The sequence below is a fragment of the Monopterus albus genome, unplaced genomic scaffold, assembly GCF_001952655.1.
Source record: "Monopterus albus unplaced genomic scaffold, M_albus_1.0 scaffold31.1, whole genome shotgun sequence".
NCBI classification, from domain to species: domain Eukaryota; kingdom Metazoa; phylum Chordata; class Actinopteri; order Synbranchiformes; family Synbranchidae; genus Monopterus; species Monopterus albus.
This window is the reverse complement of record NW_018127911.1, coordinates 6,593,153-6,613,383: the sequence shown is the minus strand read 5'-3', so window position 1 is coordinate 6,613,383 and position 20,231 is coordinate 6,593,153. Positions and strand designations below refer to the sequence as shown.

At 41.8% G+C, this 20,231-nt stretch overlaps 1 protein-coding gene across 2 annotated transcripts in view; it reads left to right on the top strand.

Annotated features, from left to right (window-relative positions):
* The first annotated feature begins 488 nt into the window (after window positions 1-488).
* LOC109958190 (exostosin-1b-like) overlaps window positions 489-20,231 on the top strand; it is a 45,357-nt gene continuing 25,614 nt past the window's right edge. Inside the window, exons 1-2 of one of the 2 annotated variants that reach the window (XM_020596638.1) lie at window positions 489-1,083; window positions 1,263-2,470. In XM_020596638.1, coding sequence (XP_020452294.1) covers window positions 1,518-2,470 — 953 coding nt within the window. In that variant the 5' untranslated portion in view covers window positions 489-1,083; window positions 1,263-1,517. Of the gene's footprint in view, window positions 2,471-20,231 lie in introns of both variants that reach the window. The other variant, XM_020596637.1, reaches the window with a different exon arrangement.

Sequence of the window (20,231 nt, the reverse complement as noted above, 5' to 3'; positions counted from 1 at the left end):
TACACACACACACACACACACACACACACACACACACACACACACACACACACACACACACACACACTGCTTAGACTTAGCCTTTTGTCATCAAAATCACAGTGAAACCATTATGGATGATTCAAATATTTCAGTGTTTGTCCTTGACCTTGGAAACAGCAGTTGGCTATTATAGTCAATCTTTAAGCCAACATGCATAAGAAATCCTTAATGTGCTCACAAAACTGGACATTAATTAACTTTACAGAAGAGGCAGTCCTAATAAATGGGCTTTCATCTCAGACTATTTTGTATTTTTTTAATACTGTAATATTTAACTTCTATACTGTATTATTTAACTTTAGAAGGCTGCTTCTCATCAGTTCCCCACTTAACTGGACAAACACAAAATAGGCAAACCCTAAGCCTCGGGTTACAAACCTGTATCAGTGCCAAAACTCTCTGGCTTTCCTGCTCAGCTCTCTGTGGATGTGAATAGATGGACTGGAAGTCCCGCCCGGCTTGGATGTGACGAGGACCAATTGTAACGCATCGTGCGCCGTCGGGGCAACGTCACACTGTCGTCAGCAGCCGTCCTGGTGGGACTGCCGTGCGGCTTTGCTTGGCTTGCAGTCTGCACAGCACCTCTTGTTTTTGTGTGTGTGAGCCACCACTTTAGCACTTTTCAGGACTGGAGAAATTAGCCCATTGGTTCTGTGGGAAGAGCGACAGATAAGTTGTGGACCAATGAAGAAACGTGTCTTTATAGGGAGGAGAGAGACTGGCTGACTGTCTTTACTTCCAGCCAGCGTTAAAGCTACTTTGTTGCGACCGCTTAGCTAACAAGCTAACTGGGAATGTTTTCAGAAACTAGCCAGGTAGTTAGCTAGCTAGGCCGGAGCCCTTCGCTGTCTAAATTTAGCCAGCAGTTACAAATATACTTTTAACTTTCGAGGCATTTAATGAAAGAAGTATGGCAATGTGTTAGACAGCATGTTGACTGCGTGAGGCTTCGGTGCTTGCTCGGTAGCTTGTTTCCAATAGGAACAATAGTAAACTGTCCAGGCTACAAGTCAGGCACACACTGCAGGTTTACCGACTCAGGTTTGTACTAATTTTGTGCAGTTTGTTATTAGATACTGCTTGGTTCTTGTTAGCTAGAAAGGAATAGTCAGCGATAAAGTAATATTTTTGGACAAAGTAAAGGTAGCGTTGCACAACGGAAAGTAGGGTGCCACTTTAGATACCCATATTGGAGTGTATTTGGTCACTTTGTTGCATAGGAGAACCTGTTGCCAGTCAGTCTATACAACTATTGACGAGGAGACGACGTGAATGAACAACATAAATCGCCCACATGCGTTGGATCAGTTTCCGGACTTGTGAAAGGCATCTGAAGCAGAAGGTGGGAGACCTGAGCGCACAACCTTTGCAGCCCGGGGGAAGATGGCGGAACGTTCCCGTAGGAGGTGGTGAAACCAAAACTTGGGGACTTATTAGGTTTATCGACAGACATCTTATTTCAGATCGTAGGACACATGCAGGCCAAAAAACGGTACTTAATTCTGTTCTCCGCCGGTGCGTGTCTTATTCTCTTATTTTGTTTTGGGGGGATACAAGTCCCGCTATCCATACGGGGTCCACACGGGAGCGATGAGCGCAGCCTCACCGGTTATCACCCCGGGGCGCGGTGGCGTCGCTTCCCAGGGTATCTTCAGCATTTCAGCTCCTGGGAGCAAGACCGGAGCGACGATCACAATGAGCACATATCCCCTAGGCAAAAGAGAGACGCTTACTCAGGCGTTTACAGTGGAAAACGCTGCAGAATGGAGTCCTGTTTTGATTTTTCCCTGTGTGAGAGGAATGGATTTAAAGTTTATGTCTACCCCCAGCAGAAAGGGGAAAAGATGTCGGAGAGTTATCAGAACATTTTATCCTCTATCGAAGGGTCCAGGTTCTATACACCTGACCCAGGACAGGCCTGCCTATTTGTCCTGAGTTTGGACACTTTGGACAGGGACCAGCTTTCACCCCAGTACGTGCACAACTTAAAAGCAAAAATCCAGAGCCTTCCTCTGTGGAATGGTGGCAAAAACCACATCATCTTCAACTTGTACTCTGGCACCTGGCCTGACTACACAGAAGACCTTGGCTTCGACATTGGCCTTGCCATGTTGGCCAAGGCCAGTATCAGCACTGAGAACTTTCGGCCCAACTTTGATATTTCCATACCTCTGTTCTCTAAGGACCATCCCAGGACAGGAGGCGAAAGGGGCTACCTGAAACATAACACTATTCCCCCTTTTAGGAAGTACATGCTTGTGTTCAAGGGGAAGAGGTACTTAACCGGAATAGGTTCGGACACTAGGAACGCTTTGTATCATGTTCATAACTCAGAAGATGTGGTCCTCCTCACCACCTGTAAGCATGGGAAGGACTGGCAGAAGCACAAAGATGCACGCTGTGATAAAGACAATGCAGAATATGACAAGTGAGTACTGCACAGATGCTGTATTTATTGGGTCTGGATAGGTATGGGTTTATTACTGTTTTTGTAGTCAGTACACAGATGGTGCCCCCCTAACTTTTCAGCTTGTCCTTGAGTTTGTATGCTGCCTTTTACTTTACATTTCTTTAGCTGAGCTTACAATTATCCATCTGAAATCAGGACTGCGAAGGTTTTGGCAGGACACCTATGTCCTCCTAAAATTGAGCTCAAAGTTTTCAGGATGGTCTCTGTAACTATGGATCTCAATAGTAGATTTCTAGTATATTACTACCAGAGTACTAGTATACTTAACTAATATTAATATATATCACAACATATTTCACTTGTAGCCTAAGTATTTTGCAGTTTCCTCAAAAAAATCTGTTTTATCAGTGTTGTTTCCATGTTGTTGATTTTTTTGTGTTATTACTAGGCTAGAGTTTTATAAATGAAGGCTTCTCTATTATTATGGTCAAGATCTATAAATCTGTGCTGTCATGTGCATAATTTGAGATGGAGAGGTGTGATGAGAATATTTCCAAACACAACATGAAGGGCTTTCAAGAGCCCAGGTGTCGCACATTTGATTCTCTTTCACTTTGCGCACCAGTTTTACCCAACAGCAAAAGAAACCCATTAGTGCGCTATGATGATTTGACAGTTGTAAATAGTACTCCTATTACTTTATTTAGTGAATTATATATCACCAGGTACAGATAAGCAGATTTGCTTTAATGTCAGCAACAAAAGCCACTGTACAAGCTGTGCTTCCCACAGAATTAGTCGACTTGTGGTGGCAGCTCACGTTGGCTGCTACCCTCCTCCTCTTCTCCTAACGTGCATCTCTCTCTTCAGCCATCTCAAATAAATATGTGGCGGTCATTGTTGATATTGTGGTGGCCTGCCACAAATTAGTCAGCATATGGGAAACACTGATTAGTGTAATTCCACAGATATCCCCATCTTTCTGTACAGCCTTGTATTCAGCAATGAATACATCTGCTTCTCTTGCTCATGACATTTCCACCTTTCTGCCTGCCAGTGTATTATGAGCTTGTCAGGCTCTCTCATTGTAAAAATCCCCACACTCAGCCATCAGCCATTGTGCATGCACAGGTAACAGTGTTATGAGCAAATAGACATGATTGCTACAGTCTTTTGTGGTGGAATGATGCTCAGTAATACTGTTTCTGTAAAGAGTCCCCATCCCTGTTGAAGGCAATATTGTACTGTCCTATTGCCTTCAAGCTGCTCTGTGGCCACCACTTAGTCCTACACTTAAGTCATGCTGTGGCATCTGTCTGCCTACTTTGACAAGTGGGATTCATTTCATGTTCCCGTTGAATGTGCTGTGTTGTTACTGGTGAATGTATAGTGCTGGATGTTTGACCATGGCTCTTTGGAATGGATTAGTGGGGACAAAGCACTGGTGCCAGTAAGGGGGAAACCACTCTGACCCGTGTTTGCTCAGTCATTTCCCAGACACACCCATCTCCATCAGTCAGGAATTCTGTGGCCTCAACCTGTTTCCTACGTGACTGTACGTGCTGAGACTGACCCCCGTGTCAACGCTTTATGGTGTTATTGTCAGTTGCTCAGTTTGGGTGGCAGACCATTTCTTAGTAAGAATCAGGTATGAAATATGGATGCAGCAACTGTATTTCAGTGAGAATGAATGGTTTCTTCCTCTCCTTTTGATAAGAAACAGGTTCTGATGTGTTTATTATCATGTTGTCTAATGTGTTTGTTTAGCATTTATCCTGAGAGGATTCTCGTGTTTGTCTCTGACTGTGCAAGTATCAGCTTATGAGGTTCATGTGTTGGCTCAGCAGAATCACCTTCTCCATATCACTCTTAAGACATGAGCTATCTGCCACTTTCTGCCAGTTCATTACTCGCTGCCGAGTGCTGTCAGAGAGTGATTTCACATAGTGAGATGGGCAGTATCAGAGCCATAACCCAAAGGAAAAATAATCCTTCTGTTGTAAAGTAGCATTGAGAGGAACAGGCTTTGGCTGTCTCAAAAGACCTTGTCATCTTAGCTTTATTGCAAGACTACACTATGTTCAGTAGGGGTGTAGCACTTTAACAAGCATAAATCACACAATTAGCATTCCATTTAATTATAGAAAGCTGTATATTTTGTAAACATTAACTACACATTATAGGGGTTTATGATGTGAGCATTTCACTTAAATATGCAAGTAAAAATCAGTGTGCTAATGTAAAAATTATTTGGACACTCTAGTTACTATTTTTCTCTTAATTAATCTGTCAGCTGTTTTACAGCTTAGTTGATTAAATTATTTATTTTCCTCCATAATGGTACATGTCACAATAAACACAACACACACAAACCATAGACTGTATAAAAGCTGGCACAAACGGTACACACACACAGCGCTTAAAAATATTTCTTCAGATTTAACTGATGAAAATGCTAATTTCCCCCATTTTTGGGTAATACTGACTTCTCTCTCTGCAAGGTGGTGTGTTTGATAGTGACTGAGTGCACTGTGGTGTTGTACAGCCAGACAGTTCAGTCTGTGGTCTGTGTGGGTGCAAGTAATGTGCCTGTCTGTGGCCCTTTGTGCCACAAATCCCTCTTATCCTCTCCCACTGACAACAAGGAAGTTGTGAAAGACTGAATGTAGCCTCTCACCATAATTACCATGTAATGGCCATGTCATTTTTGTGTAATAGCTGAGGCTTTATGTTCCAGATGTTGGCCTGCTATGTATATGGGGATGCTGATTTACTGTGTACTGGCATGTATTGACTGAATGGAAAAATTGATCTGGACACTGCATTGCATTCAACACTGATTGTTTTTTGTTGCTTGATGTTTTAGTGTATGCTTTGCTTGTACTTTATATTTACTGACTTTGTAGTTCAGCCTTATACTGTTGTTTTTTTAGTGGCTTGGATAATGTTCTGAAACTAAATGAAATTGTTTACCTTTATCTAGCAAAGGTTTTTCATTACTCAAATCTCCATGTGGCTCATTTGGTCTCTTTTAGTGGTGATAGGAACTGGGACTCAAGCAGTTAGCTAAGACGCCTCTACCAAAGGAAGAGCTTTTTCTGGACTCCTGAACCCGACGCCGCTCCGATGAATATTACTGTACTCTTGGTGTGATGGACTTGCAGCTGTCGGCAGTGCTTGCAGTGAATGGAGGTCATGTCAGGAGGTGTGCTGCATGTTTGGTGTGCATGAGCCATAAGGTGTCATTAATCATTTTCTCTTGGCTACTTGAATAACTTACTTAAAATGTCTTCAGAATGAATCAATGTTGTTCAAGACTTAAAAACACCAAATTATATATTGTACAGATTTCTGGGTTTTGCGAGTAAATTTGCACATGTCTCGGTCTGTCTTGTTTGCCTGTCATGTCCCTGCTGTTTCCAGCCGGTGGGTAGAGTCAACTTTCTGCTCCACCACACTCTGTCTTTCATACATCTGCACTCAGCCACTGTGTAGAGGCCTGTAATACAGCCAAAGGAGAGAAGAAAAGATACAGCGGGAGGCAGGTCAGATTCAATTTTAACCTCAAACTGAAAGCCCTCTCACAGCTTGTTTCCAATTAAGAGGTCCTGCCAAGCGAGAGTATGAGAGGGATAGAGTGAGAGATGAGGGCAGAGACACAAGAGAGGGTGACAAACCGAGAGAAGGGAGTTTGAGGGTAAAATAGGAACACAAAGGGAACAGTGAGGCCTGAGAAGCTGAAAGACAGAGGCCGAAAGTAAAAGCAAGAGAGAAGCAGAATAGAGGGGAAAAAGAACACATGGCAGCCATCCAGCAGTGAGAGGTGAGTGCAATAGCTAGCTGGGTGCTGACTTTGGTTTGCTCGTGTATTTATAGATTTGCAAGGTTTTAATCCCCAGTATTGGCCAAAGCCCCTTGCTGAGGGCTGCTAGCCAACTTGATGCAGGCTTTTCAGAGATTGGGGAAAACGATAATCGTTGGGGGACAATGATCAACCTCTGAGTTCCTGCACATGAACGAACCGTCCTGTCCACTGTTTTGACATACTGGATCAGCAGTTCGGTTGTTTGTAGTATAATTGTGTAGTTATACAGTTTATTATGAAGCCTAACATTTTTCCTCTGAAAAACTATTCCCTAGTTAACTGTCCTTTTGTTGTTCAGAGTGCAGACAAGGATGTATAAAAGCAACAAATGCTGCACAGTGAGCATGTACAGTATCTACACAACAGAGGCTCCATGCAATAAACAGTTTTTAACTGAAAAAGAGAAGACCCATACTTAAATGTGCTTCATGTTGATGTCACCTGTAACTCTGCATGTATAGGTACTTACAGTATATGTTGGAGAAGGTAAACATCAGCTCTATAGGCATGTCAGGAAGAGCTACAGATGTAGCTATGTGTATAGCCTCCACATCACCCTTATTCAGAAGCAATTTCAATCAGTTCATTTTAAAATACACTTCATTTAGGCAGGTTAGCAGATGAGGAGATGTTAAGTGAGATTTCCCTCAGTTTCACTGGCCTAATGGTGTCACTTTCTTTGAAAATATGGTCACATTATTCTCAAAGTGTGTTTTACCAGTTTACCCTGTTCAGTCTGCACTTTGTTTCTGTTATGCTGTGGCATTTTGCTGACTTTATCACAAAGATGCTGTGTAGTAATTATTTAATGCTATGAATTCAGATTATGGAAAGGTCTATTTTCCTGGAAGGCTTCTTCACTTGCCATCTTTTATAACTCAGCTCTGCCAGTAAACCCTCTAAAGTTGGCCATGCTGGACTGCGCTGAGTGATAGAGCAGGCAATGCAGGAGGCTGGTGAACCACAAAACCACTCCGCACGGATTACATTTGCTCTCCAGCAACTCAGGCTTAGAAATGGCACTTGATGACTTGTTTTTTTCTACACAGTTTCTGATGTATCATGCAAGGCTAGTTTGTGTGTGAATGTGAAAGTAGGTTAGATAGTTAACCAGTGAGTGTACAGGAAGTCATACACTTATGTGGATTCTCATTCCTTGTAGTAGCATTAGTCTTGGTTTCTCCACTGATGCTTATGATCACCCGTTCAACCTGCAGCTTATTAATTTTATGTTATCTCTTAGGGACAATAAATCTAGCTATATATCAAAATCTATTGCTAGTGAGCCATTTCTCTAGGATACAGTGTATTGAAGCTTATCCCTCAAACAATACTGACGCAGCTGTTGGACTACATTTTGCACTGTTTACAGGATGTGTTTCCAGTGCGTTGTGTTGTCAGTTTAACTTATGCTGCTAATTTCACAGCTGAATGCTGAGCGAATCCAGCATGATCAGACATTTTTCTATTTCTTCCACTTTCCCTTATTTTGTCGCTGAGGCTTTGAACAGGTCGGATCCCACAGAGGACAGTACTGGCACAGTCTGGCAACAGTGGATCAAGATGAGCTTGTCCGAATGCTGTGATCAGGAGCAAGTTTCATATCTTTGTCTGCTGATGTTCAGTTTTCATAATAATGACAATAGAACAGGAAATGTATTTTATTTATATCATTTATAAAACAAGCTTTAGTAAACTCTGCACATGAATAATATTTACCAGAAGATGTGCACTGTGGAACCTTTTCTGATGAATACTGATCATAGATCTAATGGCCTTGTATGAAAGGGATAAAGGGCTGACCTAGATGGAGCTTTGGGATTACAAACTGCTCATATTTAGAGAACTCGTGGTTAAGTGATAGGTAACGAAACATGGAGGAAAGTGGAGAACTGAGCAGCCAAGCTATCACATGTCCAGTATTGTTTCACATTAAAGCGTCATGTCGTGTAAAATGACTAAACTGTGAATTTGGATTGAAGTCAGAGGCACATGTGACTGACCTGTTAAGTTAATGTGCATCCTATTTTCTCTCAACATCAGGGGTTTGTGTTAAACTGATGACCTGTGCATCATGACATCCCCCTTTGTCTTGCCATTGTCTACTCTAGTTTATAGTAGAGATTATGACTATTTGCCATGTGTTTGTGTTGTGTATCTCTGCACATATGCACATATGTCTGCTTAGTCCTAGAAACTGCAGAAGGTGAATAGTGTCCCACAAAGGTCCAGTATACTCACCTCTCAGTTGATTGCCTTCTCATTTTTCACTGCCAGGATTTATAGAGGAGGAGATCAAGGGGGAACAGAGGGTATTCCAGTCAGTGTTTAACATCTCATCACTCATTAATTTTTTCCAGTGACTGTGAAGCAGCTATACCTCTACATTCACTTTACTTAAGCTTAGGGCTGCATGATAAATGATTTTGTGAGCGTGATTTAGACCCCTGTGTGATCTCAGTCTCATGTGACAATGATTCTGCCATGTTTGCATTAGCACAGAGATGCCCTGTATCAAACCAAGCGCTCCCTTTTCCTCACTAAGCTGCATTAACCCGTAGCAGAAATACGTTACATCATGTGACAAGCTGTAGACAGGAAGAGAAGACTGATTCAAAAACAAATCCAGTATTTTTGACATTGTGGAAGATATTATGTGCGCTCTACTCATGCATGATGCTTCATGCACTATCTTGTAATTGTTGCTTTTATTTGCATTCTAATGTTTCGTCTATATTTACATTTTAATGTTTTTTGTCTGTGTGCATGTTGTATGCATTTTAATGTTTTATCCATCCGTGTGCATTGTGTTAAGCACTTTAGATTGCCTTTGTATATGAAAATGTGCTATATAAATAAACTTGCTGGGCCGTGTCCTCCTGCAACTAAACACAGCAGAATCATTGTCACGTGAGACTGAGATTGCACAGGGATCTAAATCACGTTTGCAAAATGATTTATTGTGCAGCCCTACTCAAGATCTTGGGCAGTGATGTGGTGCAGCCTAATTTTGGTAAAGTTGAAATGTGGGAACTTGTGCATTATTGGTAGTTGTTTTAGTTGTGCAGCATTGTCATGCTCTATCTCCCTCATTTTCACACTACCTCTGATTCAAATTCAAATATGCTTTATCTGCTTGAATGTGTTTTAGCTAGTCTCACACTGTCTTTGGAAGCTTGCTGTTCAGGACAGAGGGCAGTGCCATTTGTTTGCCATGCACCCTCTCTGTCTCAGCTCTTGTCCTGACAGGATGATATATGTGTCGTCCTTGGCAGCTGTGCGCAGGTGATGTATTCCAATTGGAATGCTAGGAGAGTGAAATAAGGAACGGGATGTCCATGTGCCAGGCACAGAGTGTGGTCCATTCCTGGAAGAGTTTTTCTATCATGTGAAAGCACACATCACAGTTTCCTTTGCTGCTTGACAGATGTGATATAGTTTAGCTGTGTAAAGCAGTAAGGCAAGAACGTAGGGGGTACACTATACAAACTTGGACCTGAGAGGGTTAGTGGGTGGGAAACGTGTAACAGAGATTGTAATAAAACACAAGCTGGCAGCAGGTGATGGCAATGGAGATGAACAATGTGACCTTTGTGAGGGGAAGTAACAGAGAATTGATTCAAAATCTACTTTTATGGTTTTGACACTTCAGCCTGATTGAAGAGTATTTTTTGCAGACCTCAGGTAGTGTTTGCTAAAGTGCTAAAGCTGCTTTTGTACTACAGTGTGGACAAGTGCTCTAAGGTCCACCTCAAACCACCAGTCTGCAGTCCGTTTCTTACAGGTTTTTGTGCCAATCTGCTAATGTGAATAAATGTGATTTGTTGATTGTGTCAGAAAATAATGGATCATTGCTGAAAATGCCTTTAGAGAGAGAGAATGGGATACAGAAGCCGAGAAATGATGGCCAATTTAATATGAATATTTAAAAGGTTTTTCTTGCAAAGTCATCTGTGGTGCTGCTGGTGGAGCATTTAGGGACAACAGTGGAACGTTATGGAACAGACTCCTCATTCAGCAGGTGTTTGTGTGACCCATGAGGCACATTTACAGTCAGTCTTTCAAACACCAATAAGTTGCAAGCTCAGCATGACAGGGGCTTCCTCAATTATTCCTCAACTACAATAAAATATGTTGGTGGAGCTACATACAGAATTAAGCTGCATTCTAAAACGAAGGCAAGCCAAATCCTGTGGGCTTTTACTCCGATGCTCAGAGTGGAGAGTAGACCGGATAAGCCGATGGGCATGGACTCCCTCATTGTCTGTGACTCTTGACTCAGTGCCATAAAATATTTCTTAATATTTCGTGTATTATTTTTGCAGCACATGAGGGATTACATTACAGTAATAAATAGCCTTAGTATTTCTGTTTTAAAGATTTAGAGAGTGGAACATACTGACTTATCCTGAAGAGTTGAGCTACATGTGTGCGAATGTCCTTGTGACTTCTCAAAGGTCCTTTGGCAACATCTCACCATTACCATGTGGGACCATGTTGTGCTGTGTTTGCAGCATTGGAAGACTACCAGCCACCATGTTGCGTGGCTTGGCTGGTAGTGACTTGGATCATCAGATAAAACTGGCATACAAACACACGCACAGATATGCTATCTCTGGCTGTCCTCTTTGGACTCCACTTTGTCAGATAAGAGCTTCAGCTGGCGCTGTGGCAGGAGGAGAAGCTCCAGGATCCATGATAACCCTGTCTTAACTCTTGTGTGAAATGGCGAACCTATTCAACCTGTTCTTTGTCACTGCCTTTTAACAGAAAAAAGTGGGTATTTACAGAGCAACATGGTAAAGTCACCAAATTATGTCCAGAAATAAAGCAGCATAATAGTTGAATCTGAAAAATGTGGAATTGGTGACGAACAAGTTAATATTGACAAAGACTGAATGCAGCTGTTTGGATTGCAAAGCACTTTTTGTTTTGCCTAAAGGGTAAGTACATGTGATTCAAACTGAAACAACTTATTAGACTGTGATTTTGCACCTGCTGGTCAAGCTTTGTAGAGTTTCTTATCTTATCAGGTGAAACCTGTGACATCCCCTTGTGAGGTCACAACCAGAGGACAAGATGGGAAGTGTATTTTTTGAGCTTTCCTGCTGTTCAGACTAATTACCTGCCTGCAGCGATGAGCACTGCTGGTCGTGGAATTCATTAACAGATGATAGAGCTTTGTTCTGGGCCAGTGTGTGCTCGAGGAAGAATTCAGCTGCCTCAGAAAGGGCGGGTGTACATTTCTTTGTGAGATCAGGTTAACTCACCCTTGTATGTAACACTGGGAGACGATTGAAGATGTGTAGAGGATTTTACGTAAACGTAACGAATGCATTGATCTAAAAGGTCTTGTCTGATTGAAATCTCAGTACTTCACTGTTGGCATTGTGATAATACTATGAATATGTAGTATGCAGATCTTCAGTAAGAGGTGGTGACTGTGACAGAGTATGGCAATGCTTTAAGTGACTCACAGTAAATATAACCCTTTATCAGTATCATTACATTTAATTTTTGGATATCAGTGAGATTGTCTGCAAAATCATTGAAAATCTGCTGAATGCTACACAGTAGAATGTCTAGTTTTGCCCTGTCTCCTTATGAAATATGAAAGCTGTTACGTCTGTGGCCCTGTCCACCCCCAGCACTTCATCAGCTGGCATGGGCTGTCACAGTGGCTCTGCCCCTGCACAGGTGGGAATGCATTCTAGGTAGCGAGGCACACCTGCTCACACCAATTACCAGACTAGTACTTAAAGGGAGTGTTGGTGTGTCCTGGTCGCCAGATGATCTCTTGTGTTCCTGCTGGTAACCTGTCTTTGCTCTCATGACTAAGATTGTTTGTGTATGACCTGTTTTCTAGACTGTAGGATCTGATTTCAGGTAGTAACGAACTGATTGCCCTTATTGTTTTTTTTTTTTTGAAGGGTCACTTTCAGTTTGAACTGTTTTCTGTGGACTTGTGTTAAGGACCGGAGTACCCTCTGTTCGTGGTTTCAGCTATTTTTGTATCAGCACAATTTGGTGCCTGGACTGAACTGTTTCTCCAGGTGACACTCCTTAGGAAGAGGAGACCAGCTCTTGTTGGGACTGGTTGCATGGTTCTGGATCTCCACTGTCAGCCTTCCACACACCATCTTACTACCTGCTTGCCGTCTGCTGCGAGCCTGAGCCTCACCACGATGGTAGTACTGCACATCGGACCAGTGATCGCCTATGCCAGCTCCTACACCTCCCCCTGGACTGTGTTCTTAGCCTGTGACGCTCACCTGCCTAGAGCCAGTAAATTCTGCTACTCAGGTCCTCAGTATAACTATCAGTATTGCCATTTCCATAGCATCCCTGTTACTCATACTCATTCTCATCCTCTGCTTTTCTTTAGCCAGCTGCGCCTCTCCTACAACCTTGGGTTGTAGGTCTAGCAGTCCAGTCATCCCAGCACTCCCCGCTGCCCTGAGATCGGCTGACATAACCGATTCTGACCACTTCTCAGTTCTGTTATTAAAATACATTTACCTGGTCAAGCCTGAGTCCAAGTTCTGCCTGTTTCTGAGTCCGAACAAGCACACATATATATTTATATATACGGTTTGCCGTAACAAAAGCATTTTAAGATCTAAGCTTGTGCATTCCCATTCAGTAGTGTCTTATTTGGTGTAGATGTGTAAAGGTGTGTAGTGCATCATGGCATTAGTATAGGATTAGGTCACCCTCTCACACAGTCATCACATTAGAGAATGACGTTTTATTAGGTGAGTAAAACTTGGAAGGTGGATGTGGTGTATGGAAGCTATTGCTCAATTCAGTTAAAGCCTTTATAAGAATGGTACAGAGAGGCAGGTGCATGTCATAGATAACATGTTGTACACGTGTCATAAGAGTCAAAAGTGTTTGCATTTAGCCAGTTATATTGGTTACCATGTACCAAGCAACTTGTGTTTATTAGATAATTTGACAGGCTTAGTAGTATTTCTTATCAGAAAAAAAACAGACTTTTAGCAATATAGAGACGCTGCAATGAAATCAAAACCTGTTTTAATGCCACTTTGGATGTTGATGTCTCAGTGCACTGAGGACAAAAAAGATTAACTCTGCAGCAGACATGCAACAAGTAAAGCGTTCCCTCTTCATCTTTCATTTTCAAGAGCATTGCTAAAACATTAGCTGAGTGCCACACATTTTTGCTAGTTGCTGCAATTTTGTGTCCCCTCTGGAATAAACTGCAGTATTTTCCCCTTTCCCCATCATCATTAGTACTGCCACCACCCTGTAATCTCTCTTTCTGTCACTGAGGCAATGGAGCTTCTCTTTCCTCTGTGGTCTTGTAATTGTGAGGTAATCATCTTTTCCCTCTTGAGAGCTAAAAGACTGTGTTTACACTTGGTTTTTGGCAGCTCAACTTGGTGAGGCACTAATTTACTCTCTCGGCAGCAGAATGAAGCCACTCTACTCATTACTTCATTCTGGCTTTGCAGTCATAGCCAGTCTTTACCCTGTGTATTTGAGGCTGGTTGTCATCAGCGGGTTGGATAAACCTCTATTTCTCTCTTCTTCGTGTGGTGTCTATATTACAAAGTAGAATATTTTCTCACTTCCCTCTAGTGGTATATGTCCATCCATTTTGGTTTTAGTAGGGTTTTCATCTTTGAGATTTCGGCCTCTTCCCCAATATAATGAAGGCAAAAGCATAACAGATATGCCAACAGCCGAAAGGGAGAAAATTCCTTTTTTGTAAATGTGGGTCTTGCTTACTTGACTTGCCAAGGCTGCCCATTTACTGCTGTTTAAATTTATTTCAATGAAGTCTCAAGGTCAGTGGCTGTTCTTTGCATTTCATATTCTTGAACTTAAACTTTGGGAGAAAAATTAGCATTTTGACTTGCTGCAAAGGGTTGTGTGACATTTGGTGGAGACAGTCAAAATAATTAACGCTGGCTTTTGCAGTATTATCACCTCCACTGCAACATTCAAATACCTGCAGTCCGACTTCAGCTGACTTCTCATGGTTACCCTGCTTTTGCATTATCCCTTGCGGTGTCATCAGTTAACCGCCACTTGGGCACGTGTAAACGGCCAACTCATGTACACAAAATAAACTCTTCCCTGTTTCCTCACTCTCTGTGCTGATCTCTCCCCTAAAACACTTATGCAAGTCTATACCCTGGTATGTCCTTAAAAAGACAAATGCTGAATGCAATTTGGATGTTGCACTACCCATCAGATATTGTCCCGGATCATACTCGCACACAAACACAAAATGCTCTAAAACGTACTTCTCAGTCTAGGCAGATCCTAGCCTCAACAGCCAGGCTTTATCTAAATCTCTCTCTCGGCTTGCTGGATATGGGATCAGATCAGACACAGCCCACAAAATCATTTGATGGTGCACTGATAGCAAACTTATTTGATAATATCCCATTTTCTGAAGTAAGAGAGACATTACAAAGCCCCTCTCTCCCTGTCATGGCTGTTGTGATGTTGCTTTGCCATTAAAGGAAGGAGGCTGGCTGTGAGTTGACAGGGTTTTTCACCTCGGTAAAAAAAAAAAAAAACTGAGCGAGAAAACCAGTTTCTGTTGGGAAGAGCTGTGTTCTTGTTGATATGTTTACAGAACTCACACAGATAGTTAACATTGATTCATATACTGTAACCATTTAACTGAAATTGTTCCCAGTCTTGCTGATTACATTTGTCTTGTCCCTGCATGTCCTTCCCGTCACCTCTTACCTTTTTGTCTGCCCCCCCAATTCCCACCCATTCATCACTGTCTCCTGTTTCTCTCTGTCTCACCATCCACTTCTGTGTTATTCAGTTCCTCTCTCCTCTTCAGCACTGTCTGGCTTTACACATCCATCTATCTCTTCCTTCATCTGTACCACCTGGCACAGGTACAGACATTCCTGACCTGGATATGCTGTATCTGTCTTGCAGAGCAGCAACAGCAGCAGCACAAGTTAGGCTCCATCTCCAGCGCAGGTTCATCTGCTCCTTTGGGGGAGCACTGGTCATCCAGAGACTTGTGTAATGTGTTATGTCAATTCATGCATTCATTCTCTGAGTATGTCATTTGCCATAACCCTGTTGTTGAATATACCTGGACCAGTATATCCCTTAGGTTTGTCAGTCTAGGCCATTTGATTGAGACATGCTTGGATCTAGAATGATTTTTAAAAAGTGAGATGTAGTTAATGTAGTCTAGACCTTTTTTCTTGAGGGCAAGCTATAAAAACTTTAAAGGTTACGTTATATTGCTCAGGCTTAGTCGTGTTTGAAAATACAAGATGGAGTGAAAGTAAATTCACATTAATCACAATTACCTTCAGCTACTTGGAAAGTGTCTCTGCTCACTGCAGTCAAAGAATTTGACCTAAACTCAGTGATTTGACATCTTTATGTTGCCTGACTTTACAAGTCAGGCCTGACATTCCAGTGCTAATGGCTGTTCCATTAACAACAACAGTCATTTCATTATCTCCAAGACTCCCTTGTTCTGGTTTATAGTATCTGGAGAGCACTTCAAAGCATCCTTCTCATCAGCCTCATCAAGGTGATGGACTGCTGATTAGAGAAGTGGGCAAAGCTTCCTCCCAACATTCCTCAGGGAGTCATCGGAATCGAGCAGCTCTTTTATGACACAAACATCTTCTGCGCGGGTGTTGATAAACTGGCATGTTTTTGGTCAGTGTGGGTTAACTCTGGGGTGTGTTACTCCATTTTGAGGAGGGTTTTTGTCGAGATGAAAGGTTTTTTTTGCTTTGGGATTCTCCTGCTGCAAAAGTGGGCTTAAGATGGCTAGAGACTGAGAAGAAGAAAAACATGAGTGATAGAAGATTCAAAGCATAGTAATTAGGTGAATTAACCTGGGGTCATGTAGAACTGTTGCAGAGCCTCAGACTCCCCTCTGTGTGTCTGTAAATGTTTTATAAAGCTGTCTTTGAACTCATTAACCAGAGGAAGATGAGTGAGCTAAAGGTGCCTTGGTGAAAGGAGTAAAGGCTTTGTTTTTCACAAAGCCATGTTGGTACTAACATCATCTGTGCTCCACTAACTCCTAAACCCCATCAGGCAACTGTGTTAGTTCTTACACTGTTGGAAAAATGTTCTCTTCTCTCATAAAGTGCAACAACCATGACCTTTCATCTGTTCAACACGTGTACTGAAAACAAACAAATGTATGGATTCTAGTGCATTTAGGGAACAAATAGGGATCAGAGAAATCAAACGGTTATCTTTGCCTTTAGCTGCTTTTTTTTTGCCTTATTCAATGAATTATTTTTTTTAGAATGCAAAATAACTAATCATCATGTGGGTCCTGGGTAATGTGGGTACTGTCGCTCAAGCTTTAATGTGAAGCATGCTTCCCTTAACCTTTTCTTTCAGAAAGCCCGAACTGAATATTAGCTGAATCTACTCAATATAATTTGGACTATCATATTATTACAAATTTAGTGGACCATGTATTGAGATTTGGATCCAATCATGCGAGAGGGAGAGAGACACAGCCCCACTCTGTATTGATTTAATATGATTCTAATGTGGTAACATTAGTGCTTTGTGTCACATCAGCAGTAACCAGAGCAATCTACTGGGCTGACTACTCATTAGTCAGCTAACACTAGCTTTGGACTGGAGGCTGCGTTGTGTACAGTTTGCTTCAAGCAGGCATCTGTAGTTTACATCGCCACTAGGAAATAGGATGTGATAGGAAAGGCAAAGAGCGATTTATGATGTCAATTGAGTCTCACTAGACTCTCTAGCAGCTGAAAAGAAATTACAGTTGTGTAACAATGTGTAGTTCTTTTTTCTCAAATTAAATTGATATTTTCCTTGAAGCTCTGCTGCCATCCACTTCTGTCTCAGTATTATGTTCCTATCCCTGCTCAAAGGCAACATCAGCCAGCTCCCATGATTCAGAAAAGTTCTTCATCTATTATGGCCATATGCGTAGCAGTCAAGATTATCTATGCCATTAAGTACAAGATAGTGCTGACTCTCATTCATAATAACGTTGCTCTTCATCCGTAAGGGTCTCATCCTGAGGCCAGTGGGAGTATTTTAAGCTCCATAACTTGGGGCAGTACAGATCGCTAAACTGTGATCGTTAGGCATCGACTACATTGCGCTGCTGTAATGGGTATCACAGTTTGAGTCCAGATACACAAAATCAAGCATTCTGTGTAATCTTGCATTGGATTGGTGCTCCAGATCCCCACAAGTTCAATAAAACTACTGCTAACATCTAATGTTTCTACATTCCTTAGGGATGACACTCCACCAGGAGCCAGTAAGCTTTCTGATTTCTATCTTGATATCTAATTAACCCTGTGTACCATGAGAATCAGGTAACATGAAGCGCCTCCCGTTACCAGCAGCCTTCTGACCAGTATGTGGAGATCAAAACAGCCATGTAATGGTTGCTCTCATTCCTGAAAACAGTGTTATGTGTTTATTTTCACAAATCTTCCACAAAGACACTGTATGTGCTTTTATTCCAACTTTGTGTTTTTGTGTAAAGCATGCTAGGTTTCCCTCCATGTGCCTGTCACTGTGTGTTGTACATGTCTGCCTCATAGTGTGCAGTTTTGTCAGGGGAAGCGGAGCGGCTGGATCTGACAGTGTCTTGAACTATTTAAGTGGCTCAGATGTATATTGAGCTCAGAATGAGGCTTTATGTATACGTTTGCCTTGTGTGTGCCACATTCTTGCCATGGGTGGCTCTGGCTGTGTGGGGCATGGATACAGAGAGCAGTTGTCAACTGCTCTTTTTTTTATTTCTTCTTTCTCTTTCTTATCTGATGACACTCACTTTCACTCTGTGCCTTTCAGTTCTGGTTTGAACTCAGTCTTGGCAACAGGCAACTGCTCATCAACTTGGCACATCTGTGACAGAAAAGAGGAAGCAGAAAATGAGATTTGAAGTCAGTGTGGAATAGGAGCTGGCTTCATTTTCTCCTCTGAAGTTCAACTTAGGGAATTCTCTGTTGTAGGAGATTCTCCCTGTGGCCAAGTTGAGTGATGGCCACACAATGAATTGGAGGTAGTATATTTTAAAGAATCACACCTATGCAATTTCCTTTATTGATTATTCCAATGCCCATTTCAAAGTGTTAGGTTTAACTCAGCTTTTAGGGCTTTCAGTAGATTGTATTATGCCTGTCATGGTACAGATGAAGGTGCATGCAATATGTTGGGCTGTAGCTGAGCCTCCTAAAAATGAAAGTTTTCATCTATTTGTTTGAAGGATCTATAAAACTTCTTTGAGTATCTTCAGCCTGGTGCACGAGCATTACAGTTAAGTTTGGATTAGGGCTAATGATTTCTTACTCAGTGTAAAAAAGTGTCCATCATAGTTTCCCAGAGTGCAGTGTGAGGTCTCAGTTGCTTATTTTGGCTGACCAGCAGTATAGAGCTCACTCTTTTTTTCTTTTTTTTTTTTGGAGTTTAAGATGACAAAAAACCCCACAAGAGAGCAGAAAATTTAAGACACTGGAGAAAATGTCATTTCAGCACTTGTCTTGATCATTAGTTAGACAAGTTACAGGCATTCCTTGGTCTCATTGCAATAGCATTAGTTAGAATTCCTCTTCTGTTGGTTTGCTATCTCCAAAATTTACAAGAACACAAGGAATGTCTTGAATCTCTATATATATTTGTTTCCTAACTTATTTTTCTAAGATGTTCTAAGTGCAAATTAGAACGATAAGCAGCTGAAAGGCTAAGGATTGCTGTGAGTAGAGCAGTTTATACTTGCCCACCAAACTGGGCCTGTATCCATTTGGAAATAGTATAACATTATTTCTTGAGGACTTATACAATCAAATTATCTGTCTCTGTGACATGGCATATAGTGGATAAACAAATGATCACTTAAACTAAAGGAGATAGATCTATAGTCTCTGGAAGACATGCTCCCAGGACAGAGGCTAGGTCGGGGGAGCCTGCATGAACCCCTTGACTTGTTACAGTGCAGCTGAAGCAGTGGCTCTTTTGATAGCAGTCTTCTGTGTGAGTAGTTGTGTTAGAAATGTGTGTGGTCTCTTGCACAGATTATGGGAAACAAACACTTTGGCTGTTCTTCTGAGTCTCCTCAGGCACTTGACAGAGTGAGACATGCATTACTTTTTCACTACCATCCGTTCTTGTTGCTAGGACACTGGTTGATCTTTTTTCTTGACCCAGCTCTCTTCCTTTCATTTTTTCTCTTTCAGTGAATCATACTGTGTACTTTTCCTCAAATGTTAATAAACTACACTATTGATAAATTGGTTTTTATAAAGGTGGTGTAGCAGTAGAGCTCTCTCTGCATTAAAGCTGATGGTAGTGATTTGCCATTTTACTGCCAGTTCCTTTTTTCCTAATAAGAAAAAAACCGAAACATGTTTTAAAAGCAGACCATTTCATTATTGATCTGAGCTGTGATGTTGAAGTGATGATGCTGCATTAATACACTGCCGCTATTATTCCTTCTGTTGATGGAGGGATTTCGATTACTACTACCTACTTTTTCTGTTAGTTGCAACTACATTGCAGTTTGTAGCAAGAAAATGGTGACAGTGAGTCCCCCTCCATGTTCTCATTTCTAATAATCAAATCAAATCAAATTTTATTTGTATAGCACCAAATCACAACAAAAGTCATCTCAGGACACTTTACAAAGTAGGGTCTAGACCTTACTGTTATCACTATTATTACAGAGGGAAAACCCAACAAATCCCCCTTGAGCAAGCACTTGGCGACAGTGGGGAGGAAAAACTCCCTTTAACGGAAGAAACCTCCGACAGACCCCGGCTCTTGGTGGGCGGCCTTCTGCCTCGACCGGTTGGGGTGAGTGGATAGAGGAGAGACAAAAGAAAAAAAGCAACAAGACACAACAATCAAACACTGATCAGGTCGATGTGGCCGGTGACTGCT